General features: G+C 42.1%; 1 protein-coding gene across 1 annotated transcript in view; it reads right to left on the bottom strand.

Annotated features, from left to right (window-relative positions):
* The window catches only part of LOC308293214 (protein NLRC3-like), a gene marked incomplete at both ends in the record, with an annotated part of 28,659 nt that extends 6,100 nt beyond the window's left edge, over positions 1-22,559 (bottom strand). The window contains 3 exons of the mRNA XM_080735650.1: positions 15,123-15,204; positions 17,093-17,266; positions 20,887-22,559. Of these exons, the coding sequence (XP_080591776.1) occupies positions 15,123-15,204; positions 17,093-17,266; positions 20,887-22,559 (1,929 nt within the window). The remainder of the gene's footprint in view (positions 1-15,122; positions 15,205-17,092; positions 17,267-20,886) is intronic.
* Between the last annotated feature and the right edge of the window lie 210 nt (positions 22,560-22,769).

The raw sequence follows: 22,769 nt of genomic DNA, 5'->3' as shown, positions 1-22,769 counted from the left end.
TTTTCTTTTTTTAACACCATAAATAAACAAATAAAAATAAAACTGACAACTACCTTTTCTCACTGACAAAACTAAATAAAAACTAAGATATGAGGACTAAAACTATGACCAGTGGCATCAGTTCAGCAAAACCTAGGGTATGGCAAAGATGGGAGTCGTCATGGAAAAGAGGCCTTACATTTTGTATAACACGGTTCTATTGTGAAAATAGCAGATCTACATGCTTACAACACCGCTTACAACGCCGCAGCAAAAAAAAAAAAAAAAAAAGAAAGAAAAAAATAGTTTTGTCAGTTTTTTTACACAGGTTTCTACGGATTCTTGGGCTGGATATGGCAGCCTGGAATGGTTGTTCAAGTGCAGCTAAACTTAGCATGTTAGTAAACGTGCCACAATTAAATAATGTATTGCTCCTGTGCAGCTGACCTGCGGAACCTGGGAATATACCTTTCTGTCAAGCTGACAAGAATAGTCTACAAGTGTGGAGAATATAATTATAATACCTTGTTAAAGTGACCATTTTGTTAAATTTTGCATTTGTAGTTATTTTACTGCGCAGATAGACAAAGAGACATTCATGGATTTATATTTAAAAGTAAATTATTTTCCCCCCTGGAACCAGGGTATGGCAGCTGCATACCCCTGCCATACCCAATTGACGCCCCTGACTATGACTAAATATACTTACTATTTCCTCAACAAAAATGTTAGGGAGGGGCTAAGAGATCCAGTAGAACTAATGGGTTTAATGCGAGTCGTTGACGAATTGTTTTATATATACACTATATAAAACCAGTAAGACTCTCTAATCGGGAGATAAGCGATCGCCAGGTCGGCAACCTCATGGTGGCGCTAGAAGAGGGGCATGTGAGAAATGAGGGGTGGAGGTTGTGATTTGTGAAAGTGTGGAGGAGGCTTCACTTCCACTCATCCAAAGACCTCCTTTGCCCCAAACTGTATGACGGGAGCATTTGCAAATCGTGGGAGTCAACAGTCTGGCCACGTGAGACTACATGACTACTAACCGAGCCTTCCTGCAGTTCCTCACAGCTGGGACCAGTCTCCTTCGCCCCTCCTTTGATGTGTTGTATTTGTCCAGGTCCAACTCATCCAGAACCTCCTCTGATGTCTGCAGTATGACGGCCAGTGCTGAACACAGGGTCTCAGACAGTGTGTCTGTTCTGTTCTCTGACTTCAGGTACTGTTGGATCTCCTGATGTAATGAGTGGTCGTTCATCTCCATCAAACAGCGGAAGATGTTGACACATCCATCAGGAGAGACATCTTTTAACAACTCCCTCAGGTTGTTGGTGGCTTTCTGGATCTCCCATGGACTGCTCTTTGTCTGTTCTAATAGGCTTCTCAACAGACTCCGGTTTGACTCCAGAGAGAGGCCATGAAGGAAGCGGACAAAGAGGTCCAAGTGGACATTTTTACTCTCCATGGATTTATTCATAGCAGCTTTTGGGAAGTCAGAGAGGGAATATACAGTATCTCCCAGGAATGTCTCCAGGACCTTCATGTTCCTCCCTGTTAAACGCTGGAAATCTGATGAGAAAACAACACACACACACACACACACACACACACACACACACACACACACAAAGCAGGTCAAAGGTCAAGTTTATTAAGTATTGACAGTTCAAGTGATTAAATATCTGAAAACTCAAATTTACACAAATCCAAAATACACTTATGGAAGCTATATGGAATCTATGGCAAGGTTGTGGGGGTCCCTGCTTCGTCTCTCTCTCAACTAAGGGGTCCTTGGCCTGAAAATGTTGAAGATCCCTGCAATAGCTTATGAAATGTTAAAGAGGCAGTGCCATAGTTTTCTACTTTTTCTGGTTTTCATGTGACTAGGAGGTTGACAGTATTTCATTAGACCCCCTGGTGTGGTTGCTATGAGCAATTATGTATTCCCTTTGTATTTGGGTTTCCTCCTGGAGGTTGAAACCTTGGGGGTAAAAAGTGCCAATCCAAAAAGAGCAATTAACTAACGTAATATAATCAAACCCACCCACGCACCTCCCCTCTTCATCATTTCATTATATTAGTACAACCTTTGTGGGCAGAGAAACGCCAGGTTGCTCTATGCTCTGTGCCCAGATGCTGCTGACAGCTATCAAACATTTCACACTTTACCAGTTGACACTGACAAATGAGATCAATGGTTTAATTGTGTTTATAAAGACAGGTTGATTCCCTCAGCCCTTTCCCCCTTCGTGTGTTCGATGATCACTGCTTCACTATCTTAGCCCAACACAAGTAAACTTGGGATTTGCTACATTTTTCATAAGAATAAGAAAATTGGACATTGCCGACCGGACGGGACCCACTCGAGTTACACTGTTTGGGCATAGATAGAGGCTAGAGCCAGTTGACGTGTTTTTGAATTGCCTATACACACAACACTTATCAGCTATGGACATGAAGTACTCCTAGGTGAAAATAAATATAATTTTGAGGAAATAGAATGGTGGAGATGGCTCCAATGAATGTACAAAATGAGAGCACAGTTTTTAAAGCCTATATCCCATAGGCTACAAGTTGTAGGTGTTGATTGAGTGCCATATATCAAACCTTGTTCTTAAACCATTTCATGAAAACTACAACCAAATGAAAATGTAGAGTTGTAAGGAAAAGGGGTAAGAATCCCCAAGATGAATTGAAAACAGAGAATAGCTAAATCAGTGTAACCAGATTAATCCAATTATGCATTTGAAAACAGCAGATCTACAATCATGTCACATGAGCTTGTAGATCTGCTATTTTCAAATAGCCAATCTGTATATAGGTTTCAACTGGTTACACTGACTTTGACACTAAACTAATTTAGCTGTGGACCCTTTGGAACTCCCTCAAGGACCCCTGGGGGTCCCCAGACCCCAGGTTTACAATCACTGTTCTAGAGCATTTAGTAAACAACTGGGAAGAGCCATGGGCAGGAATGTCATGAGAATGAGGAGGGATTAGGACAGGTGGGTGGTCTTGTTGTAGGAGGAGGAGGGACTGGTTCAGGTGGGTGGTGCTAAGGTGAAAACCTGGTACACTTGTGGGTGGTGGGTGGTTCTAAGGTGAAAACCTGGTGAACTGGTGGGTGTGACAGATACTCACATCTGGTAATGAGTTGAGGATTAAGCCAGTCTTCTTCTCCATGTTTCACTCTGCAGGAAGAACAACAATGCATCAATGTCTCAGTGTCTAACACAACGTCTCCACTAGCTGACACTACAGTGTTTCTCCTATCATTATCTTGGTCCTGCAGCCCATCCAGACATACAGTACTCACTGCTGCCCAGTTTGGATCTCATCTCCTCCTCAGACTCCACCTTAACCTCTAGAGAACTCCACTCTCCTTTTATCCCTTCTTGATGCAACTTTACTATGCAGATATATCTTGGATAGGCTATGTCTTGTTATTTCTCAACCACAAGTACTAGTTTCTTTGAGTCACTAAACTGTTCTCTCTGCAGTCTAGTTAAGTTATTATTTACACTTTGCAGGGTGTAAATAATGGCAGGGACACATTTATACATGTTCTAACTCTGGTCCATAGCGTTAGAAGGTGTTATCCTTAACGCTATGTCACCGATGAGCCCTTGCACTCACAGCCACGGTAGCCCAGCCAGCTCAGCCTCTCATATGTAGTCTTTAAAAAATCTCACAAAACAAAAAACAAAGACGGATCTGAGGTTGAAAGCCTACTTTCCTTAGTGAGTTAAGGAGAACTCCTTCTAACACTAAGGACCAGAGTTCATATTGATTTACTAACTGTAACATTGCAGTAACTAGAAGCTGGGCCGCCCTTCGGGCGGCCCAGCGTCTAGTCGGCGACCTGGCCAACTCGGAACAATGTAAATAGGGAATGAATGCCCCGCCCTTTAATGCAAACCCCATTATACCTGTTTTCATAGGACCCGTTTTGACCATCTGTCTGCCTGTGTCCATTTATGCCCATATATGGAGTTATCTGTATCTGTCTGTCTGTATGTCGCTGTCCATTTTATGTCCATATATGGAGATCACTGCAGTTATAGTTCTGGGTCCATTTTATGCCCATATATGGAGATATCTGTCTATCTGCGTCCATTTTATGCCCATATATGGAGTATCTGTCTGTGCCTCCAACTGTGTTGCAGACACAGTGCCGGTTCCCCCTTTAATGCAAACCTCATTATACCTGTTGTCATAGGACCCGTTTTGAACATCTGTTTGCCTGTGTCCATTTATGCCCATATATGGAGATATCTGTATCTGTCTGTCTGCGTCCATTTTATGCCCATATATGGAGATCTTTGACCATCTGTTTGCCTCTGTCCATTTATGTCCATATATGGAGATATCTGTATCTGTCTGTCTGCAATCCATTTTATGCCCATATATGGGGGCATTCATTTTATGCCCATATATGGAGAACGCGCGTGCCCGTGGGACGAACGGTTCTCGAGATACGCGGATTACATACATACATACACACTCACAGAGATTTTTTGTTGACTCATGTGGCGTACGTGATGTCAGAGCCTTTTATGAAGTGATGTCACAATGAGTCAGAGCTTTCGCCGATTTCCTCCGGAACAGCCTGATGTCAACAATCAACCAAATAAACCAACAATCAAATAAGGAGATTACGAACGTTTCGCGCCGGTTCGGGAAAACCGCGCGTCGGGATACACGCAGAGATTTGTCGCATTTATAGATAGATGATTACTAACAATTAGGCTTTTATTGTGAAGGCAAATGTTTCTGAACGTCTCACATCCTGCAAGTTTCCGCAATTGGAAATATCCAATCTGCAAAATCACACCTTGCATGCTTGCAGATCAGCTAGTTTTGGCATACAACACGTCTTACGACAAAGTCTAAAGGCCTGTCCATACTGTCACCGACTGAGTTGGGAAAGCTGCAAAAAGTTTGGTGGTCGGAGACAGCATGGACAGCCCTTTAGTCAGGCTTTACTTTGGAGATAATACGCTACGAGTTTGTTTTCGTGGCATGTTATTTTTAATCAAATTACAACACGTTTACCTCATGTTATGTTTAACCAAACAGGTTTGGAGTGGACCACGGCGCTTGGAGTGGACCATGTTTCAAACACCACAGTGCGCTAATCACACGTTAAAAGGAATGGGCGCTAACTCGTTATTATCGAGTTAACTTTGACAGCCCTACTAAATACACAAATATGTACACATCTATTTGTGACTTTGTGTCAGAGTGAATACTCTGTTCAGAGACACATGAGGGAAACACTGCACATTCAGTGCACTAACATGGACACAGCTCAAGTCTACTCACTTGCAGTTCTCCAGGACTGGAACATTCACCATCATGTTGGAGCTCAGGTCCAGCTCTCTTAGGGAGGGATGAGAGCTTACAGCCGAGACCAGAAGTTCACAGCATCTCTCTGACAAGTTGCAGTGAGCCAGTCTGAATGAAGAATGAAACACCAGATTGATTGATTGATAATCATATTTGAACTGAGGACCCCACCCTGACTAGCACTTGGAACAATACCTTGCATTGAGCTTGTAGATCGGCTATTTCAGAATGTTTGCCGCTTCCTTCCAGAATATTTGACAATTTGGTCAATTTGGTTTTAAAGTCAATAAAGTGTACCTTTATAAATGTGCAGATACCCTGTATACACTTATACTGTGTGTTGCACATTAAGCTGGGGACGCCCAACAATAGTTTTGGGACCCCCTTGGGTCACACTTTCAAAATAGCAAATATACAAGCTCACATGAGCTTTGTGTCCTCGACACGTTGTGAGCTTGTAGATCAGTTATTTTTATGCGCAATCCTGTTGTATGAAGAAGTAGCGTCTACATTTGCCTTAAAGGGATATTACACTTTCAAACATGGTTGGGGTCATTTTAACGTCTACTCAGGCACATAGGCTTGGGTTATCATGATATCAAGCTTATTAATACATTCTCACCACAGCATTCATATTATATTCACATAAAACAGTACATAGGCCTATTACAGAAGTGATCAATATAAATCGGGTAAATGAATCTTACCGTAGAATCTCCAGCCTACAGTGCAGACTCTTCAGTCCTTGACAGAGCAGCTCCACTAGTCCTGAGTCGTTCAGGTCGTTTTCACTGAGGTCCAATTCTCTCAAATGGGAAGGATTAGAGCTGAGAGCTGAAGCCACAACTTCAACCTCTGTCTGTCTGAGGTTACAGCCAACAAGTCTGTAAATGCAGATTAAATAAGAGATTATCAAAACAAATTATACACTGCTACTGTCATGGGAGTTAAATAAAAGATCTCCTATCTAGTTATCCAGTCATGAACAGTGTTTAGTGGAGCAGAGTGTGGAATAGACAACACCACTTGACAGCACAGAATGACTGTACGGAAGAAGATAAAACATTTTATATTAAAGCTTTCAACCAGCAGTTAAAGGTGTGAAATGAAGACTGAACTACATTGTATATATTACTGCCTAAACTGTGTAAAAGCTTTACAAACAAGCTGCTAGAGACCAGCATTCAGTCTCTCTATTTCTCATCCCTGTCTCCTCAAGCTGGGCCACAGCTGCAGGCTTGATCTGGCTTCGAGGCGGAGCACCGACACAACGTTAGTTTTCATTTCCCCCAATATTATAACATTTCATAAGCTACAATATGGAGGTTATGTGAAGAGACAAGAGACAGAACCACGAAATACCAGTGACGCTCCCACACAGAGCATCACAGGTACAGAGATAGCAAATATCCAATGAGGTGCAAATAGTTTTTTCTTTTTTTCTTTTTTAACACCACAAATAAACAAATAAAAATAAAACTGACAACTACCTTTTCTCACTGACAAAACTAAATAAAAACTAAGATATGATGACTAAAACTATGACCAGTGGCATCAGTTCAGCAAAAGCTAAGGTATGGCAAAGATCGGAGTCGTCATGGAAAAGAGGCCTTACATTTTGTATAACACGGTTCTATTGTGAAAATAGCAGATCTACATGCTTACAACGCCTCGCAGCAAAAAGAAAAAAGAAAGAAAGAAAAAACGAGTTTTGTCAGTTTTTTACACAGGTTTCTACGGATTCTTGGGCTGGATATGGCAGCCTGGAATGGTTGTTCAAGTGCAGCTAAACTTAGCATGTTAGTAAACGTGCCACAATTAAATAATGTATTGCTCCTGTGCAGCTGACCTGCAGAACCTGGGAATATACCATTCTGTCAAGCTGATAAGAATAGTCTACAAGTGTGGAGAATATAATTATAATACCTTGTTAAAGTGACCATTTTGTTAAATGTATGCGAGTCGTTGACAAATCGTTTTATATATATGTCACCGGATATAAGAGAACCAGCACATTCGAGACGCGGAGCACTCGTGATGCGGCACGGGGCGGAGCAAGCGGTCGCCACAACAACGTATTCCAGGCGGTGCGCCGCTCTATTGTCCACGACACTGCGAGCGGCTACCGAAGCCCCCCTGTATCCACGAAGCCCAAACGAGTTACGAGGCCCCCCTGGGTCCACGAAGCCCCAAGCGGCGCGAAGGCCAGCGGACCTTGGTCCTGCTCTTCGCCCCCGAGCGCCGCAGGCGCGAGTGGCCGCGAAGAGCGGGCCAGGGCCGCGCGGCCGGCGGAGCGCCGCGCGAGTTACGAAGCCGTGGTGAATGCAATCGTTATATTTATGCCCAGGCCGTAAGGCCTGGGCAAGCGCACGTTAAACGCCCTGTCCAAGTGACTACAATGGAGCTAATGGCTAGGCTAGGCTAGGCTAGGCTAGGCTAGGCTAGGCTAGGCTAGGCTAGGCTAGGCTAGGCTAGTAAATAAAGAGTAAACACTTCCGGTCTGCGGCGAGTTCAAAGCGTGACGTAACTCTCTTATCCAGTGGCTGACGTCGCCATCTGGTGGTGATTAGTGTGTGGTGAACGTCAAAACGAGTGCTCCATGACAACTTTTCCTGGTTTCTTGAACATACTGTAACATATACACTATATAAAACCAGAAAGACTCTAATCGGGAGATAAGCGATCGCCAGGTTGGCAACCTCATGGTGGCGCTAGAAGAGGGGCATGTGAGAAATGAGGGGTGGAGGTTGTGATTTGCGAAAGTTTGGAGGAGGCTTCACTTCCACTCATCCAAAGACCTCCTTTGCCCCAGACTGTATGACGGAGCATTTGCAAATCGTGGGAGTCAACAGTCTGGCCACGTGAGACTACATGACTACTAACCGAGCCTTCCTGCAGTTCCTCACAGCTGGGATCAGTCTCCTTCGCCTCTCCTCTGATGTGTTGTATTTGTCCAGGTCCAACTCATCCAGAACCTCCTCTGATGTCTGCAGTATGACGGCCAGAGCTGAACACAGGGTCTCAGACAGTTTCTCTGTTCTGTTCTCTGACTTCAGGTACTGTTGGATCTCCTGATGTAATGAGTGGTCATTCATCTCCATCAAACAGCGGAAGATGTCGATGATGTTGTTACATCTGTCAAGAGAGACATTTTTTAACAACTCCCTCAGGTTGTTGGTGGTTTTCTGGATCTCCCATGGACTGCTCTTTGTCTGTTCCAATAGGCTTCTCAACAGACTCCGGGTTGACTCCAGAGAGAGGCCATGAAGGAAGCGGACAAAGAGGTCCAAGTGGACATTTTTACTCTCCATGGATTTCTTCATAGCAGCTTTTGGGAAGTCAGAGAGGGAATTTATAGTAGGCCTATCTCCCAGGAATGTCTCCAGGACCTTCATGTTCCTCCCTGTTAAACTCTGGAAATCTGATGAGAAAACAACACAGAAACATTAAATACAAAACACACTCATGCATTCACAGACACGCGCGCGCACACACACACACACACACACACACACACACACACACACACACACACACACACACACACACACACACACACACACACACACACACACACACACACACACACACACACACACACACAAGTAGGTCAAAGGTCAAGTGTATTAAGTATTGACAGTTCAAGTGATTAAATATCTGAAAACTCAAATTTACACAAATCCAAAATACACTTATGGAAACTATATGGAATCTATGACAAGGTTGTGGGGGTCCCTGCTTCGTCTCTCTCTGGCTAGAGCCAGTGTTTTTGAATTGCCTATACACGCAACACTTATCAGCTGGACATGAAGTACTCGTAGGTGAAAATAAATATAATTTTGAGGAAATAGAATGGTGGAGATGGCTCCAATGAATGTACAAAATGAGAGCACAGTTTTTAAAGCCTATATCCCATAGGCTACAAGTTGTAGGTGTTGATTGAGTGCCATATATCAAACCTTGTTCTTAAACCGTTCTTAAACCGCTTTTGGAGTCGCTTTGGATTAAAAGTGTCTGCTAAATGCCTAAACTCTAACTCTAAACTCTAAACCTTTTCATGTAAACTAAAACCAAATTAAAATGTAGAGTTGTAAGGAAAAGGGTGAAGAATCCCCAAGATGAATTGAAAACAGAGAATAGCTAAATCAGTGTAACCCGATTAATCCAATTATGCATTTGAAAATAGCAGATCTACAATCTGTTATTTTCAAATAGCCAATCTGTATATAGGTTTCAACTGGTTACACTGACTTTGACACTAAACAAATTATGCTGAGGACCGTTTGGAACTCCCTCAAGGACCCCTGGGGGTCCCCAGACCCCAGGTTTACAATCACTGTAGAGCATTTAGTAATCAACTGGGAAGAGCCATGGGCAGTACTGTCATGAGAATGAGGAGGGATTAGGACAGGTCTTGTTGTAGGAGGTGGAGGGACTGGTTCAGTTGGGTGGTGCTAAGGTGAAAACCTGGTACACTTGTGGGTGGTGGGTGGTTCTAAGGTGAAAACCTGGTGAACTGGTGGGTGTGACAGATACTCACATCTGGTAATGAGTTGAGGATTAAGCCAATCTTCTCCTCCATGTTTCACTCTGCAGCAAGTAGAACAACAATGCATGAATGTCTCAGTGTCTAACATAACGTCTCCACTAGCTGACACTACAGTGTTTCTCCTATCATTATCTTGGTCCTGCAGCCCATCCAGACATACAGTACTCACTGCTGCCCAGTTTGGATCTCATCTCCTCCTCAGACTCCACCTTAATAATGAGTGCCAAAGACGAAACAAAAATCCCTAAGTGCCCAAAATGTAATGAATTTTACCTATATTCGGAGGCTCAGAGTAAAAGTAATCTGAGTAAATGTAATCCGAGTATGTCCTGTTTATTTTCACAATAGTATTTTCTTTCACTCAGGACAGAATATTGACAACCACGGGACCTCATTGCTTTTGTAACGGCCGGTAGACAAGGACGCGTTTTAAACATGAACATGATTTAAAAGTTAGATCTGGAGATAAATGCACATTTGTGCAGCAGCGTAACGGTGCTGTGGATGAGGGACATGTGACTTCCCGGTCACATGATCTCACACTGCATTTTGGGAAATGGAGTGTTTTTCTTCACCGTGGTAGCCTGGTACAGTAGCTAAAGATTAATTCAGTTTACTGTACAACACGTCGAATACGTCATGGGCACACAGAGACATCAAATAGTTTGGCGTGTTGGCACTTCGTGGGCACCAGATGTGGTGTTAACCTCTAGAGAACTCTCCTTTTATCCCTTCTTGATGCAACTTTACTATGCAGATATATCTTGGATAGGATATGTCTTGTTATTTCTCAACCACAAATACACTACTAGTTTCTTTGAGGCACTAAACTATTCTCTCTGCAGTCTAGTTAAGTTATTATTTACACTTTGCAGGGTGTAAATAATGGCAGGGACACATTTCTACATGTTCTAACTCTGGTCCATAGTGTTAGAAGGTGATATCCTTAACGCTATGTCACCGATGAGCCCTTGCACTCACAGCCATGGTAGCCCAGCCTGCTCAGCCTCTCATAATGTAGTCTTTAAAAAAAAAGACTTTAGCTACTCACAAAAAACAAAGTCGGATCTGAGATTGAAAGCCTACTTTCCTTAGTGAGTTAAGGAGAACTCCTTCTAACACTAAGGATCAGAGCTCAAGCCCAACAGATGGACATATTGATTTACTAACTGTAACATTGCAGTAATGATTACTAACAATTAGGCTTTTATTGTGAAGGCAACTGTTTCTGAACGTCTCACATCCTGCAAGTTTCCGCAAGTGGAAATATCCAATCTGCAAAATCACACCGTGCATGCTTGCAGATCAGCTAGTTTTGGCATACAACACGTCTTACGACAAAGTCTAAAGGCCTGTCCATACTGTCACCGACTGAGTTGGGAAAGCTGCAAAAAGTTTGGTGGTCGGAGACAGCATGGACAGCCCTTTAGTCAGGCTTTACTTTGGAGATAATAAGCTACGAGTTTGTTTTCGTGGCATGTTATTTTTAATCAAATTACAACACGTTTACCTTATGTTATGTTTAACCAAACACGTTTGGAGTGGACCACGGCGCTTGGAGTGGACCATGTTTCATACACCACAGTGCGCTAATCACACGTTAAAAGGAATGGCCGCTAACTTGTTATTATCGAGTTAACTTTGACAGCCTTACTAAATACACAAATATGTACACATCTATTTGTGACTTTGTGTCAGAGTGAATACTCTGTTCAGAGACACATGAGGGAAACACTGCACATTCAGTGCACTAACATGGACACAGCTCAAGTCTACTCACTTGCAGTTCTCCAGGACTGGAACATTCACCATCATGTTGGAGCTCAGGTCCAGCTCTCTTAGGGAGGGATGAGAGCTTACAGCTGAGACCAGAAGTTCACAGCATCTCTCTGACAAGTTGCAGTGAGCCAGTCTGAATGAAGAATGAAACACCAGATTGATTGAATGATAATCATATTTGAACTGGGGACCCCCACCCTGACAAGCACATGGAACAATGCCTCGCAGTGAGCTTGTAGATCGGCTATTTCAGAATGTTTGCCGCTTCCTTCCAGAATATTTGACAATTTGGTCAATTTGGTTTTAAAGTCAATAAATTGTACCTTTATAAATGTGCAGATACCATGTATGTATACACTTATACTGTGTGTTGCACATTAAGCTGGGGACGCCCAAAAATCCCACTGAGCAATAGTCGGATATTAGACGACTAGTTATTTTTTAGCCATCATTTCAACCAGCTAGAATCCGGTTATATTCACACCGAAAATATACTTTGCAAATTATTCCATAATTCGATAACTATTTATTAAAAAAACAACAGTAAGGTGCTTAACTGATCTCCTAATATTGGACTAACATAATTATAACATCCGTTGATCATTATTAAGTATAGTTTAGATCTAGCCGAGATTTAGCCGAACGTTTATATTTACACCGAATTTAGACAATTGAAGTTAATCCCTGTTTTAATACATATTTATTTAAAAAACAACTGTACGTTGCAGAACTGATAGCCAAATATTGGTGTAAAATTATTTTAATAGCCATTCATCAGTCATCACTATACGTCTGGACGGTCTGGGTGTAGTCGTTTTAAATACAGCATTTCAACGACTATCTTTAGACCATGTATTAAATAAAGTTATCCTTGGTACTAAGGCGCGGTAAGCCGGTAGAGTGTTAATTATTACCGTGATTGTGTGTAGTCACTCACTGTAAAGTGGAATCGTCCAGACAGCAGTCTACTCTGAATTACATTTCTGACAGCAACGCACACAGTCAAACACAGCCGCAGCGCCGCCCCCGCCGCCACATCATTCAATACGTATTGATTAAACAATATAATTGTAATCGCTATAGGCTTATTAGGCGCCCAATACATTTAGTTTCCTCAACAATGCGCACTACCCTAAAATGAACACAGGTGGGCAATGTCACCTTTTAATACCGCCAGAAAGTCTAGACCATCATATCAGCATTGATGGCCCATTGGATAGCGTCGCCGACTTGAATGCCAGAGATCACTGGATCGAATCCTACCGTCGCCCTTCTTTTCACTACTTTCGACGGCCGCTAACGGCGAAATGTAGCCGACTTTTAGCAGTCTAATAGTGGTCTCGTCTAAATATAGTCGTCTAATAAATTTTCATTTCTAGACCATTTTTTAACCCATTTCTAGACGCGTTGTCTAGGTGACATATAGACGGCTAATAGACGGCTAATAGACCTATAAATGCTCGGTGGGATAGTTTTGGGACCCTCTTGGGGTCACACGTTCAAAATAGCAAATATACACTTTGTGTCCTCGACACGTTGTGAGCTTGTAGATCAGTTATTTTTATGCGCAATCCTGTTGTATGAAGAAGTAGCGTATACATTTGCCTTGAAGGGATATTACACTTTCAAACATGGTTGGGGTCATTTTAACGTCTACTCGGGCACATAGGCTTGGGTTATCATGATATCAAGCTTATTAATACATTCTCACCACATCATCAGAGTTGGGATCCGTTACTCCAAAAAGTAGTGCACTACATATTACATATTACCTCTGAAAAAAGTAGTGCCTTACACTACTTCATTACTTCCTGGAGAAAGTAACTCGTTACACTACTCGTTACACTACTTTTGCGTTAGGCTACTCCATAAAAAAGCCTGAGATGCATTGCCAACATATATTAGATGTATTAAATATTTATTATATATTATTATAATATCTAATACAATACAGTTATGTTGTTCAATGAAGTGAGCAGGGCTCACTGGTGGTCATTTGAATGAGTCTAATAATAATAATAATATTAATAATACAAAGTTATAATAATTAATCAAAATTATAATAATTAAATTATTTCTGAGCCCCTGTGGCCTTATTTAGCTCACATATGAGTTTATTCATTTATTTATGGACATACATGGTTTCCACCTGACATTATAGCCTATAGTTCTGTATCCATATGTCAGTCAGTTTAAGCAGATTTCATTCCATTTGGCTCCTATGAATTTTCCAGTCCAGGGGTGGACATGACCTGGCGGAGATTCTCCCCCCACAGAGCGCAGCAGGTCATATAGTAATTATTATAATTTGTATTAGTAAGTAGGTAGTTCTGTAGTCAAATACAGCTGGGGGGCTTATTACCCCAGGGGGGGCCTATTCCCCCACTCTACCCTACTGTAGCAGGCGAAAGTGATGGAACTACAATGAGATGACTCCGTGTGCAGCAGAAGCACTAAAACAATGTCAAACTAATTCTAGCAGCGGAAAACTTCCCATTTGCTTAAAAAAGCAACATGCAGCGATGGTTTTGCATAAGGAATTATTAATTGTCCGTCATCATCAGCTCATGTCAGAGTCTCAGAGCAAAGGTGAGGTGCTCTTTTTCCCTCTCTCTCTCAGCCTACCGTACATTTCCAGTAGGCTAATTCATTCTTGTGGCTCGCTGGATATTTAATACTCACTATTTGGGGGTTTTAATGTATCTTGTCACGTGTAGGATATTAATCTAGGCTGTGATTCAAACGTCGGCTTTGCGCACCTCGTGATGCGCTGCCGTGCCACTCTTTTTTTCTCTTTTCTCTCTCTCTCTCCCTTTCTCTCATGGGCAAAAGGTAACTCATTTCTTTGCTTGATATTATAAATATCCGTATTTGGGGGGTTTGCTGTTTTTAGTCCCTTGTATTAATCTATATGCGATGGTTATCAAATGTCGGGTGGCTGCTGGCTGCGGCTTGATTGCCACAGTGTCACCGTGACCTGCTGCTGCGCTGACAATCAAATGTGTTATCAAATGTGTTTGATTACCTCTTCTTTGGTTAGTTATTTTAGATAAATGGCAGTTCCAATGTTTTAAAAGACAAGTGATGATGTTTACAATCGGTTCCTGCTGAAGGCAGAAGCAGAAACTGCAGGCACGAAAGTAGCGAGTAGCGAGTAACGCGACCAGGCAGTATTTGTAGTGTTATTATTATTTCGGAGGAGTAGTACCGTTACACTACTCGTTACCGAAAAAAGTAGTATTATTACAGTAACGCGTTACTTTGTAACGCGTTACACCCAACTCTGCACATCATTCATATTACATTCACATAATACAGTACATAGGCCTATTACAGAAGTGATCAATATAAATCAGGTAAATGAATCTTACCGTAGAATCTCCAGCTTACAGTGCATACTCTTCAGTCCTTCACAGAGCAGCTCCACTAGTCCTGAGTCGTTCAGGTCGTTTTCACTGATGTCCAATTCTCTCAAATGGGAAGGATTAGAGCTGAGAGCTGAAGCCACAACTTCAACCTCTGTCTGTCTGAGGTTACAGCCAACAAGTCTGTAAATGCATATTAAATAAGAGATTATCAAAACAAATTATACACTGTTCACTGTCATGGGATTTAAATAAAAGATCTCCTATCTAGTTATCCAGACATGAACAGTATTTAGCGGAGCAGAGTGTGGAATAAACTACACCACTTGACAGCACAGAATGACTGTACGGAGGAAGATAAAACCTTTTATATTAAAGCTTTCAACCAGCAGTTAAAGGTGTGAAATGAAGACTGAACTACATTGTATATTTACTGCCTAAACTGTGTAAAAGCTTTCCAAACAAGCTGCTAGAGACCAGCATTCAGTCTCTCTATTTCTCATCCCTGTCTCCTCAAGCTGGGCCACGGCTGCAGGCTTTGATCTCGCTTCGAGGCGGAGCACCGACACAACGTTAGTTTTCATTTCCCCCAATATTATAACATTTCATAAGCTACACTATGGAGGTTATGTGAAGAGACAAGAGACAGAACCAGGAAATGCAAGTGATGCTCCCACCAGCTGGAGAGTTGAGTTATAAGAATGATGAAACCACTCCTCATCCATAAGTTTTGGGAATATTAAATATAGTCTGCCTACGTAATATCATTCCAACGGTACAGAGATACTGTAGCAAATATTCAATGAGGTGCTATTTTTTTTTCAACCCAAGAAAAAGGAAAACATCCGCTCCAAAAATTGCAGTAAGATATGCACAGATATAAGAAGTATCTTATATTATTGTTCTGTAAATGTATGTATGTAAATGTTAACATATGGTTCTTGTTTTTATGTCCCTTTAACAGAGTAAAGAAGCTCAACTGGACAAACATGTGGTTTTTAGTTTGACTCGACTTGTGAAAATAGCCAAACTTCAAGCTCACAACGCCTTGCAGTGAGCTTGAAGATCGGCTATTTTCACAATGCTTGCCTCTTCCTTCTGTAATATTTGGCAATTTCCAATCTGGTTTTAAAAAGGTCTTAAAAGTTATTAAAATGTACCATTATAAATGTGCCCTTTATAAACTTACCTGTATACTGTTTGTTAGTTTACTGTTGAGTAAGAAAACAATGCACATTAAGATAATCATCTGGATTAGACCCCGCTTAGGGTCCCGACCCTCAGTTTGGGAACCTCATGCCTAGACTAATAGAACCATAGTTGATTGGTACAGTAGGTAGATGCAGGCTATTGATTATACCAGTTGTCTTCAACGTTTTCAGGCCGAGGACTCGTTAGTTGAGAAATAGATGAAGCAGGGACCCCCACAACCTGTTCATAGATTCCATATAGTTTCATGTTTTGACAGCACAATCATCAGTGTATTTTTGGATTCTTGAACCGTCAATACTTAATAAACTTTACCTTTCACTCTGTACTTAGTCAGCTCTTTTCCACCCCTACACCAAAGCTATTTGCCAAAAATAGTCGACCTATAAGCTCACAACGCCTCGCAGCGCGAGGCGTTGTGAGCTTGTAGATTTGCTTTTTTTGGCTAAAGCTTTCAGAATATAGACGCTAGGGTTCAAGTGGTTAATATTAAAGAGGAGGGAAAAAAGTTTCTATCACACAAAGATTTGGAGGACCCCCTGTAGTAACTCTGAGGACCCCCTAGGGGTCCCGGACCCCCAGTTGAAGACCCCTGGATTATACATTATGTTGATCTGTTGCGTACCTCGGTAAAGCTTGATAACTGTGTCGTAGCTGCAACGGGTTGCACATCGAAAATAGCCGATCTACAAGCTCTCAAGTGTTGCGTCCTTGGCGCATTATGAGCTTATAGATCAGCTATTCTCTTGCACAATCCCGTTGTATGACGAAGTAGCCTATTTTAACATCTACTCAGGCTATTATGTACTCAGTACATAATAAAACAGAAGTGATCAAATTAAAGCGGGTACATTTATCTTACCGTAGAATCTCCAGTCTACAGTGCAGACTCTTCAGTCCTTCACGGAGCAGCTCCAGTCCTGAGTCTTCCAGGTTGTTTTCACTGAGGTCCAATTCTCTCAAATGGGAAGGATTAGAGCTGAGAGCTGAAGCCACAACTTCAACCTCTGTCTGTCCGAGGTTACAGCCAACAAGTCTGTAAATGCAGATTAAAACAAAGTATACATAGTTCACTGTCATGGGAGTTAAATAAAAGACTTCCTATCTAGTTATCCAGACATAAACAGTATTTAGCCGATTGGAGTGTGGAATAGATGACACCACTTGACATCACAGAATGACTGTACTGACAATGCTTATTGTTGTTTACAAGACATCGCATAAGGGACTTGCTTTCCAAATAAAGCTGATTTACAAGATGTCAAGGTGTTGCGATGCAAAGCATTGTAAGCTTATAGATCTGATGCCTTTGAACTTGTACTTCAGAGTGCTTTCACCACAGTGAAGCTGGTTTAACGTTGGATATTCCGGTTGTCCTTTATGGCGTTAAACAGGGAACAATGCAAATGATGAACACATGAAGGCACATTTGATTTGGTGGAATTCATCATCTGATGAACCTGAGATGCACAAATCATGGCTTTACACAGCCTATCATGAATCAGACGTGGCTCTTTATTTAGAAGCAAACCTATAGTAAAGAATATAGCAGAAATGTAAAGAGCTGAGTAAAAGAGACCCACTGAAAATAATAATGATCTGGTCCTTTTTGAGCGGTGCTAACCACTCCTACATTTGGCTTTGTGTGTATGTCCGTCCGTCCATCTGTCCGGACATTGTAATGAACTCATAAAGGGCACCACTCACTTCACACTGGGTGTGATTTTTATTTTAGGTTCCACTACTGAGTGTCAGTGGGTTCAAACCACTGGTCTGGTGGGTTGAACCAGCAGGGATTTTACACTCTTAGTTTAGTTAGTGTGGTTGCTATAGCAACACACTATTGTATTCACTCAGAGAATGTTTTCCCAGCAAAGTGAAGCTGTGTTTTATAAACTTTCTGAGTAATGTTATCCAGGTTGGACGACTGAACAACAGAAAGGTGAAGCTTTTGGTCATGCTTCACTTGACATCACAGTATCTAATATAAATGACATCACAGTATCTAATATAAATGACATCACAGTATCTAATATAAATGACATCACAGTATCTAATATAAGTGACATCACAGAATCTAATATAAATGACATCACAGTATCTAATATAAATGACATCACAGTATCTAATATAAATGACATCACAGTATCTAATATAAATGACATCACAGTATCTAATATAAATGACATCACAGTATCTAATATAAATGACATCACAGTATCTAATAGAAATGACATCACAGTATCTAATATAAATGACATCACAGTATCTAATATAAATGACATCACAGTATCTAATAGAAATGACATCACAGTATCTAATATAAATGACATCACAGTATCTAATAGAAATGACATCACAGTATCTAATAGAAATGACATCACAGTATCTAATATAAATGACATCACAGTATCTAATAGAAATGACATCACAGTATCTAATATAAATGACATCACAGTATCTAATATAAATGACATCACAGTATCTAATAGAAATGACATCACAGTATCTAATAGAAATGGTAAGACAGAATTAATTTCCCAGTGGATTCCTTGTGACTCGCGTAACGGCAATTTGCTATTTCCCTGAATTGCGTCTTTCTATTATTTACCCTGCTTTATTGTGGACACAAAATACCACCACTGTTTGTAAGCTCCAGCGACAACTTTATTTAAGAGAACAACGTTTCGACCCTAGTGGGTCTTCTTCAGGTATGGTCACAAAATACCACCAGTCATCAGTGATGTGCCTGAACGTGTTCAATGAACGATCGTTTATGTCCTCGTTCCTAATTTTAATTTTATTTTTTATAATTTTTATCCCACGATTTTGTAGCCCAATTTTTCACACAGTGCCAATTGCCTAATGGGCTCTGCTCTCCCACTGTCACGCCTGGGGAGGGGAGGGCCCCGAACTGAGCTCATGCTTCCTTCAGTGCATGAGGAGTGAGCAAGCCGCTTCTTTTCACCTGACAGGGGGGAGGTTCCCCGGTTGGACCTGCATGGAAGGAACACGTTATTCCAACCAGTTCCTTTCCCCTCCATCAGGCGCCCTGGCTGGCCAGGGGGAGGCAGTATAGAGAACAGGATTACTGCATGTTTTTGTGAGGGTATCTACCCTAGGAGACACAGGGAGAACATGCAAACTCCACACAGAACGGCCCTATCGCCAACCCCACCTAGGGTGTGGGCGCTGATGATGACACGAAGGAGGGAACACGCCCAGAGCGTCCCCCGGCGGGAATCGAACCCAGGACCTTCTAGCTGTGAGGCGACAGCAATACCGATGCGCCACCGCACTCTTCCGTTCCTATTTTGGGCGAATGTGAAATTAACATTCTTTATTTCCTCTGGATGAACGTTATTGTCGAATGCGTTCATTCTGACATCTGTGAACGGCGCTCGTCGGCTCGTTCGCGTGGGCGACCGTAGTCACCCGTCATCTGGTCTTTCTTTGCATTCACAGTTGAAGCACTGTGTGTGCATCGCCTCATATGTCTCCCAAGTAATAGTCCAGTAATTTTAGGCCAAAATTAGGCTAAACCTAAAACAAATTGCAATAGTAGCAAACTCAACTGATTTTGTATCCTCAATATGTCCTTAGTGAGGGAAAAAAAGTCCCAAGGAATCCCATCAGGGGAAAGTTTTGAAAACGACCTACCTACCTTCACTTACTATACACTACACTATAAAGGAAAAAATGACTCCCAAAAAAACTGCTTTAAGTGGGTTGTGAGGGGTCAAACTTGGGGTTTTTAATTATTCTGAATCCATTGCAAGCATTTGTTTAGCATGAAAAACATTCCTTGGACAAGAAATGGCCCATCAAAACGATGGTTTAGTGATTTTCACAGTCTTTTGGGGTCCGTTTTTAGCCCAAGGAATGTTTTTCATGCAAAACAAATGTTTGCAATGGATTCAGAATAATTAAAAACCCCTAGTTTGACCCCTCACATACCACTTAAAGGAGATTTTTTGGGAGTCATATTTTCCTTTATAGTGTAGTGTATAGTAAGTGAAGGTAGGTAGGTAGTTTTCAAAACTTTGCCCCGGTGGGATTCCTTGGGACTTTTTTTCCCTCACTAAGGACATAATGAGGATACAGAATCAGTTGAGTTTGCTACTATTGCAATTTGTTTTAGGTTTTTTCATATAACGACTGGACTATAAAGCCTGACTTATACTTTGTCTTTTGACGTGTGTTGCCTGCCTAAAATAGCTGATCTGCAAGCTCACAACGCGTCGCATCCATGAGACGTTGTCAGCTTGCTATTTTAACCATTCGGAAACAAGTGGAAACATGCAGGATATGCGACAGTAAGAACATTCTACCTTCACAATAAGAGTGCAGGAAGAGTGGGAACCTAAACATTGTGGGCAGCTCAATGTTAAATTGGATGAAATAATTGCTGTGTGTGGTTCTTCTATATGGGCTGTGTCACACATAATAGCTCCCAACAACGTCTAAAAAGATTAACTAGTTAATTTTTGAAGTTGTGAACTTGAATTTTAACTAGTGTAGAAAGTGAACTTTCCCACCAATGTCATTGCATAGACAGTATTATTATTATGTTTTTAACAACCATAGTTTCTAATTATAGTGTTAACTGTAATGGCAGATTGACTCTAGGATGTTTCTATTCACATGACTACTAACCGAGCCTTTCTGCAGTTCCTCACAGCTGGGATCAGTCTCTGTCGCCCCTCCTCTGATGTGTTGTATTTGTCCAGGTCAAACTGATCCAGAACCTCCACTGACATCAGCAGCATGGCGGCCAGAGCTGAACACTGCGATGGAGACAGACTGTTCCCTGACTTCAGGTACTGTTGGATCTCCTGAGGTACTGAGTGGTCGTTCATCTCCATCAAACAGTGGAAGATGTTGATCATTCTTTCAGGAGAGTGATCTTCAGTGGTCATCTTCTTCAGGTTGTTAATGACTCTCTGGATGGTCTCTGGACTGTTTGTCTGACCCAGCAGGCCTCCTAACATACTCTGGTTGGACTCCAGTAAGAGGCCATGAAGGAAGCGGACAAAGAGGTCCAGGTGGCCATTTTTACTCTCCTGGGATTTTACCATGACTCTCTTAAGGAAGTCTTCCAGAGTAACTCCCAGGAATGTCTCCAGTACCTTCATGTTCTGTGTGAAACAGTGGAACACGTAGACTGCAGCCATAAACTCCTGGATGCTCAGATGAACAAAGCTGTAGACCTTTCTCTCAGATTGAACAGTCTCTTCTTTGAAGATCTCTGTGCACACTCCTGAGTACAGCGAGGCTTCTTTCACATCAAGACCACACTCTTCCAGGTCTTCTTGGTAGAACATGACACTGCCTTTCTCCAGATGTTCAAACGCCAGCTTGCCCAGCTTCAGAAGAACCTCCCTGTCCTTCTCCATGAGCTGCTGTTGATTCACATCATGACTGTCATCATACTTCTTCCACTTCCTCTTTGTCTGGACCGACAGGAAGTGGCTGTACATCTGAGTCTGGGTCGTGGGCAGCTGTTCTGTCTCGTCTGTCTTCAACATGTCCTCCAGAACAGTAGCGGTGATCGAACAGAAGACTGGGATGTGACACATGATGTGGAGGCTCCTTGATGTCTTCATGTGTGAGATGATTTTGCTGGCCAGCTTCTCATCACTGAATCTCTTCCTGAAGAACTCCTCCTTCTGGGGGTCTGTGAACCCTCGTACTTCTGTCTCCATGTCAACACGATCAGGAGGGATCTGATTGGCTGCTGCAGGTCTGGTAGTTATCCAGAGGAGGGCTGAGGGGAGCAGATTTCCCTCGATGAGGTTTGTCAACAGCAAGTCCACTGAAGATGTCACTGTGACATCAGAAACAATGTCCTTCTCTTGGAAGACCTGAGATCCAAAGCAAATGTTCTCGAATTTGAGCGGAAACCTGCTTTCATCCAGACCATCAAAGATGAAGCCAACCTTCCAGACAGCGAGCTGCTCTGCTGTGACCTTCTTTAATTCTGGATGGAAACGATGGATCAGTGAGAGAAGACTGTGCTGCTCATCTCTGACCAAGTTCAGCTCCCGGAATGAGAAAGGAACCAGGAGAATGACATCTTGATTTTCCAAACCCTTTGCCCAGTCCAGAGTGAACTTACGCACAGAGAAGGTTTTTCCAATGCCAGCGATGCCCTTGGTCAGAACTCTTCTGATTGGTGTATTTCTGCCAAGGAGGAGGGGCTTAAAGATGTCACAGCATTTGATTGGTTGGTCATGGAAGGTCTTCTTGGAAGATTTCTCAAGCTGCCAGACCTCATGTTGGGTATTAACCCCTTCACTCTCTCCCGCTGAGATGTAGAGCTCTGTGTAGATGCTGCTGAGGGAGGGCACTTCAGTGACGTATGTCACACGATCAAGACGGTTCAAACCGACCTTATAAACCTTTAGAACCTCCTGCGGACTGACACCTGCTATGAGAAGACAATGAAGACATTTTAAACATTCAGTTGAATGTATAACTTTACATCCTTACAGCTGTGTATGCACACCATTAATTTAACCACTTAAACCCCAGCTTCT

This window comes from Nannobrachium achirus (assembly GCF_963921795.1).
Source record: "Nannobrachium achirus genome assembly, chromosome: 10".
Taxonomy (NCBI): domain Eukaryota; kingdom Metazoa; phylum Chordata; class Actinopteri; order Myctophiformes; family Myctophidae; genus Nannobrachium; species Nannobrachium achirus.
Note: the sequence above shows the minus strand (reverse complement) of the source record. Positions and strands in the feature narration are given on the sequence as shown.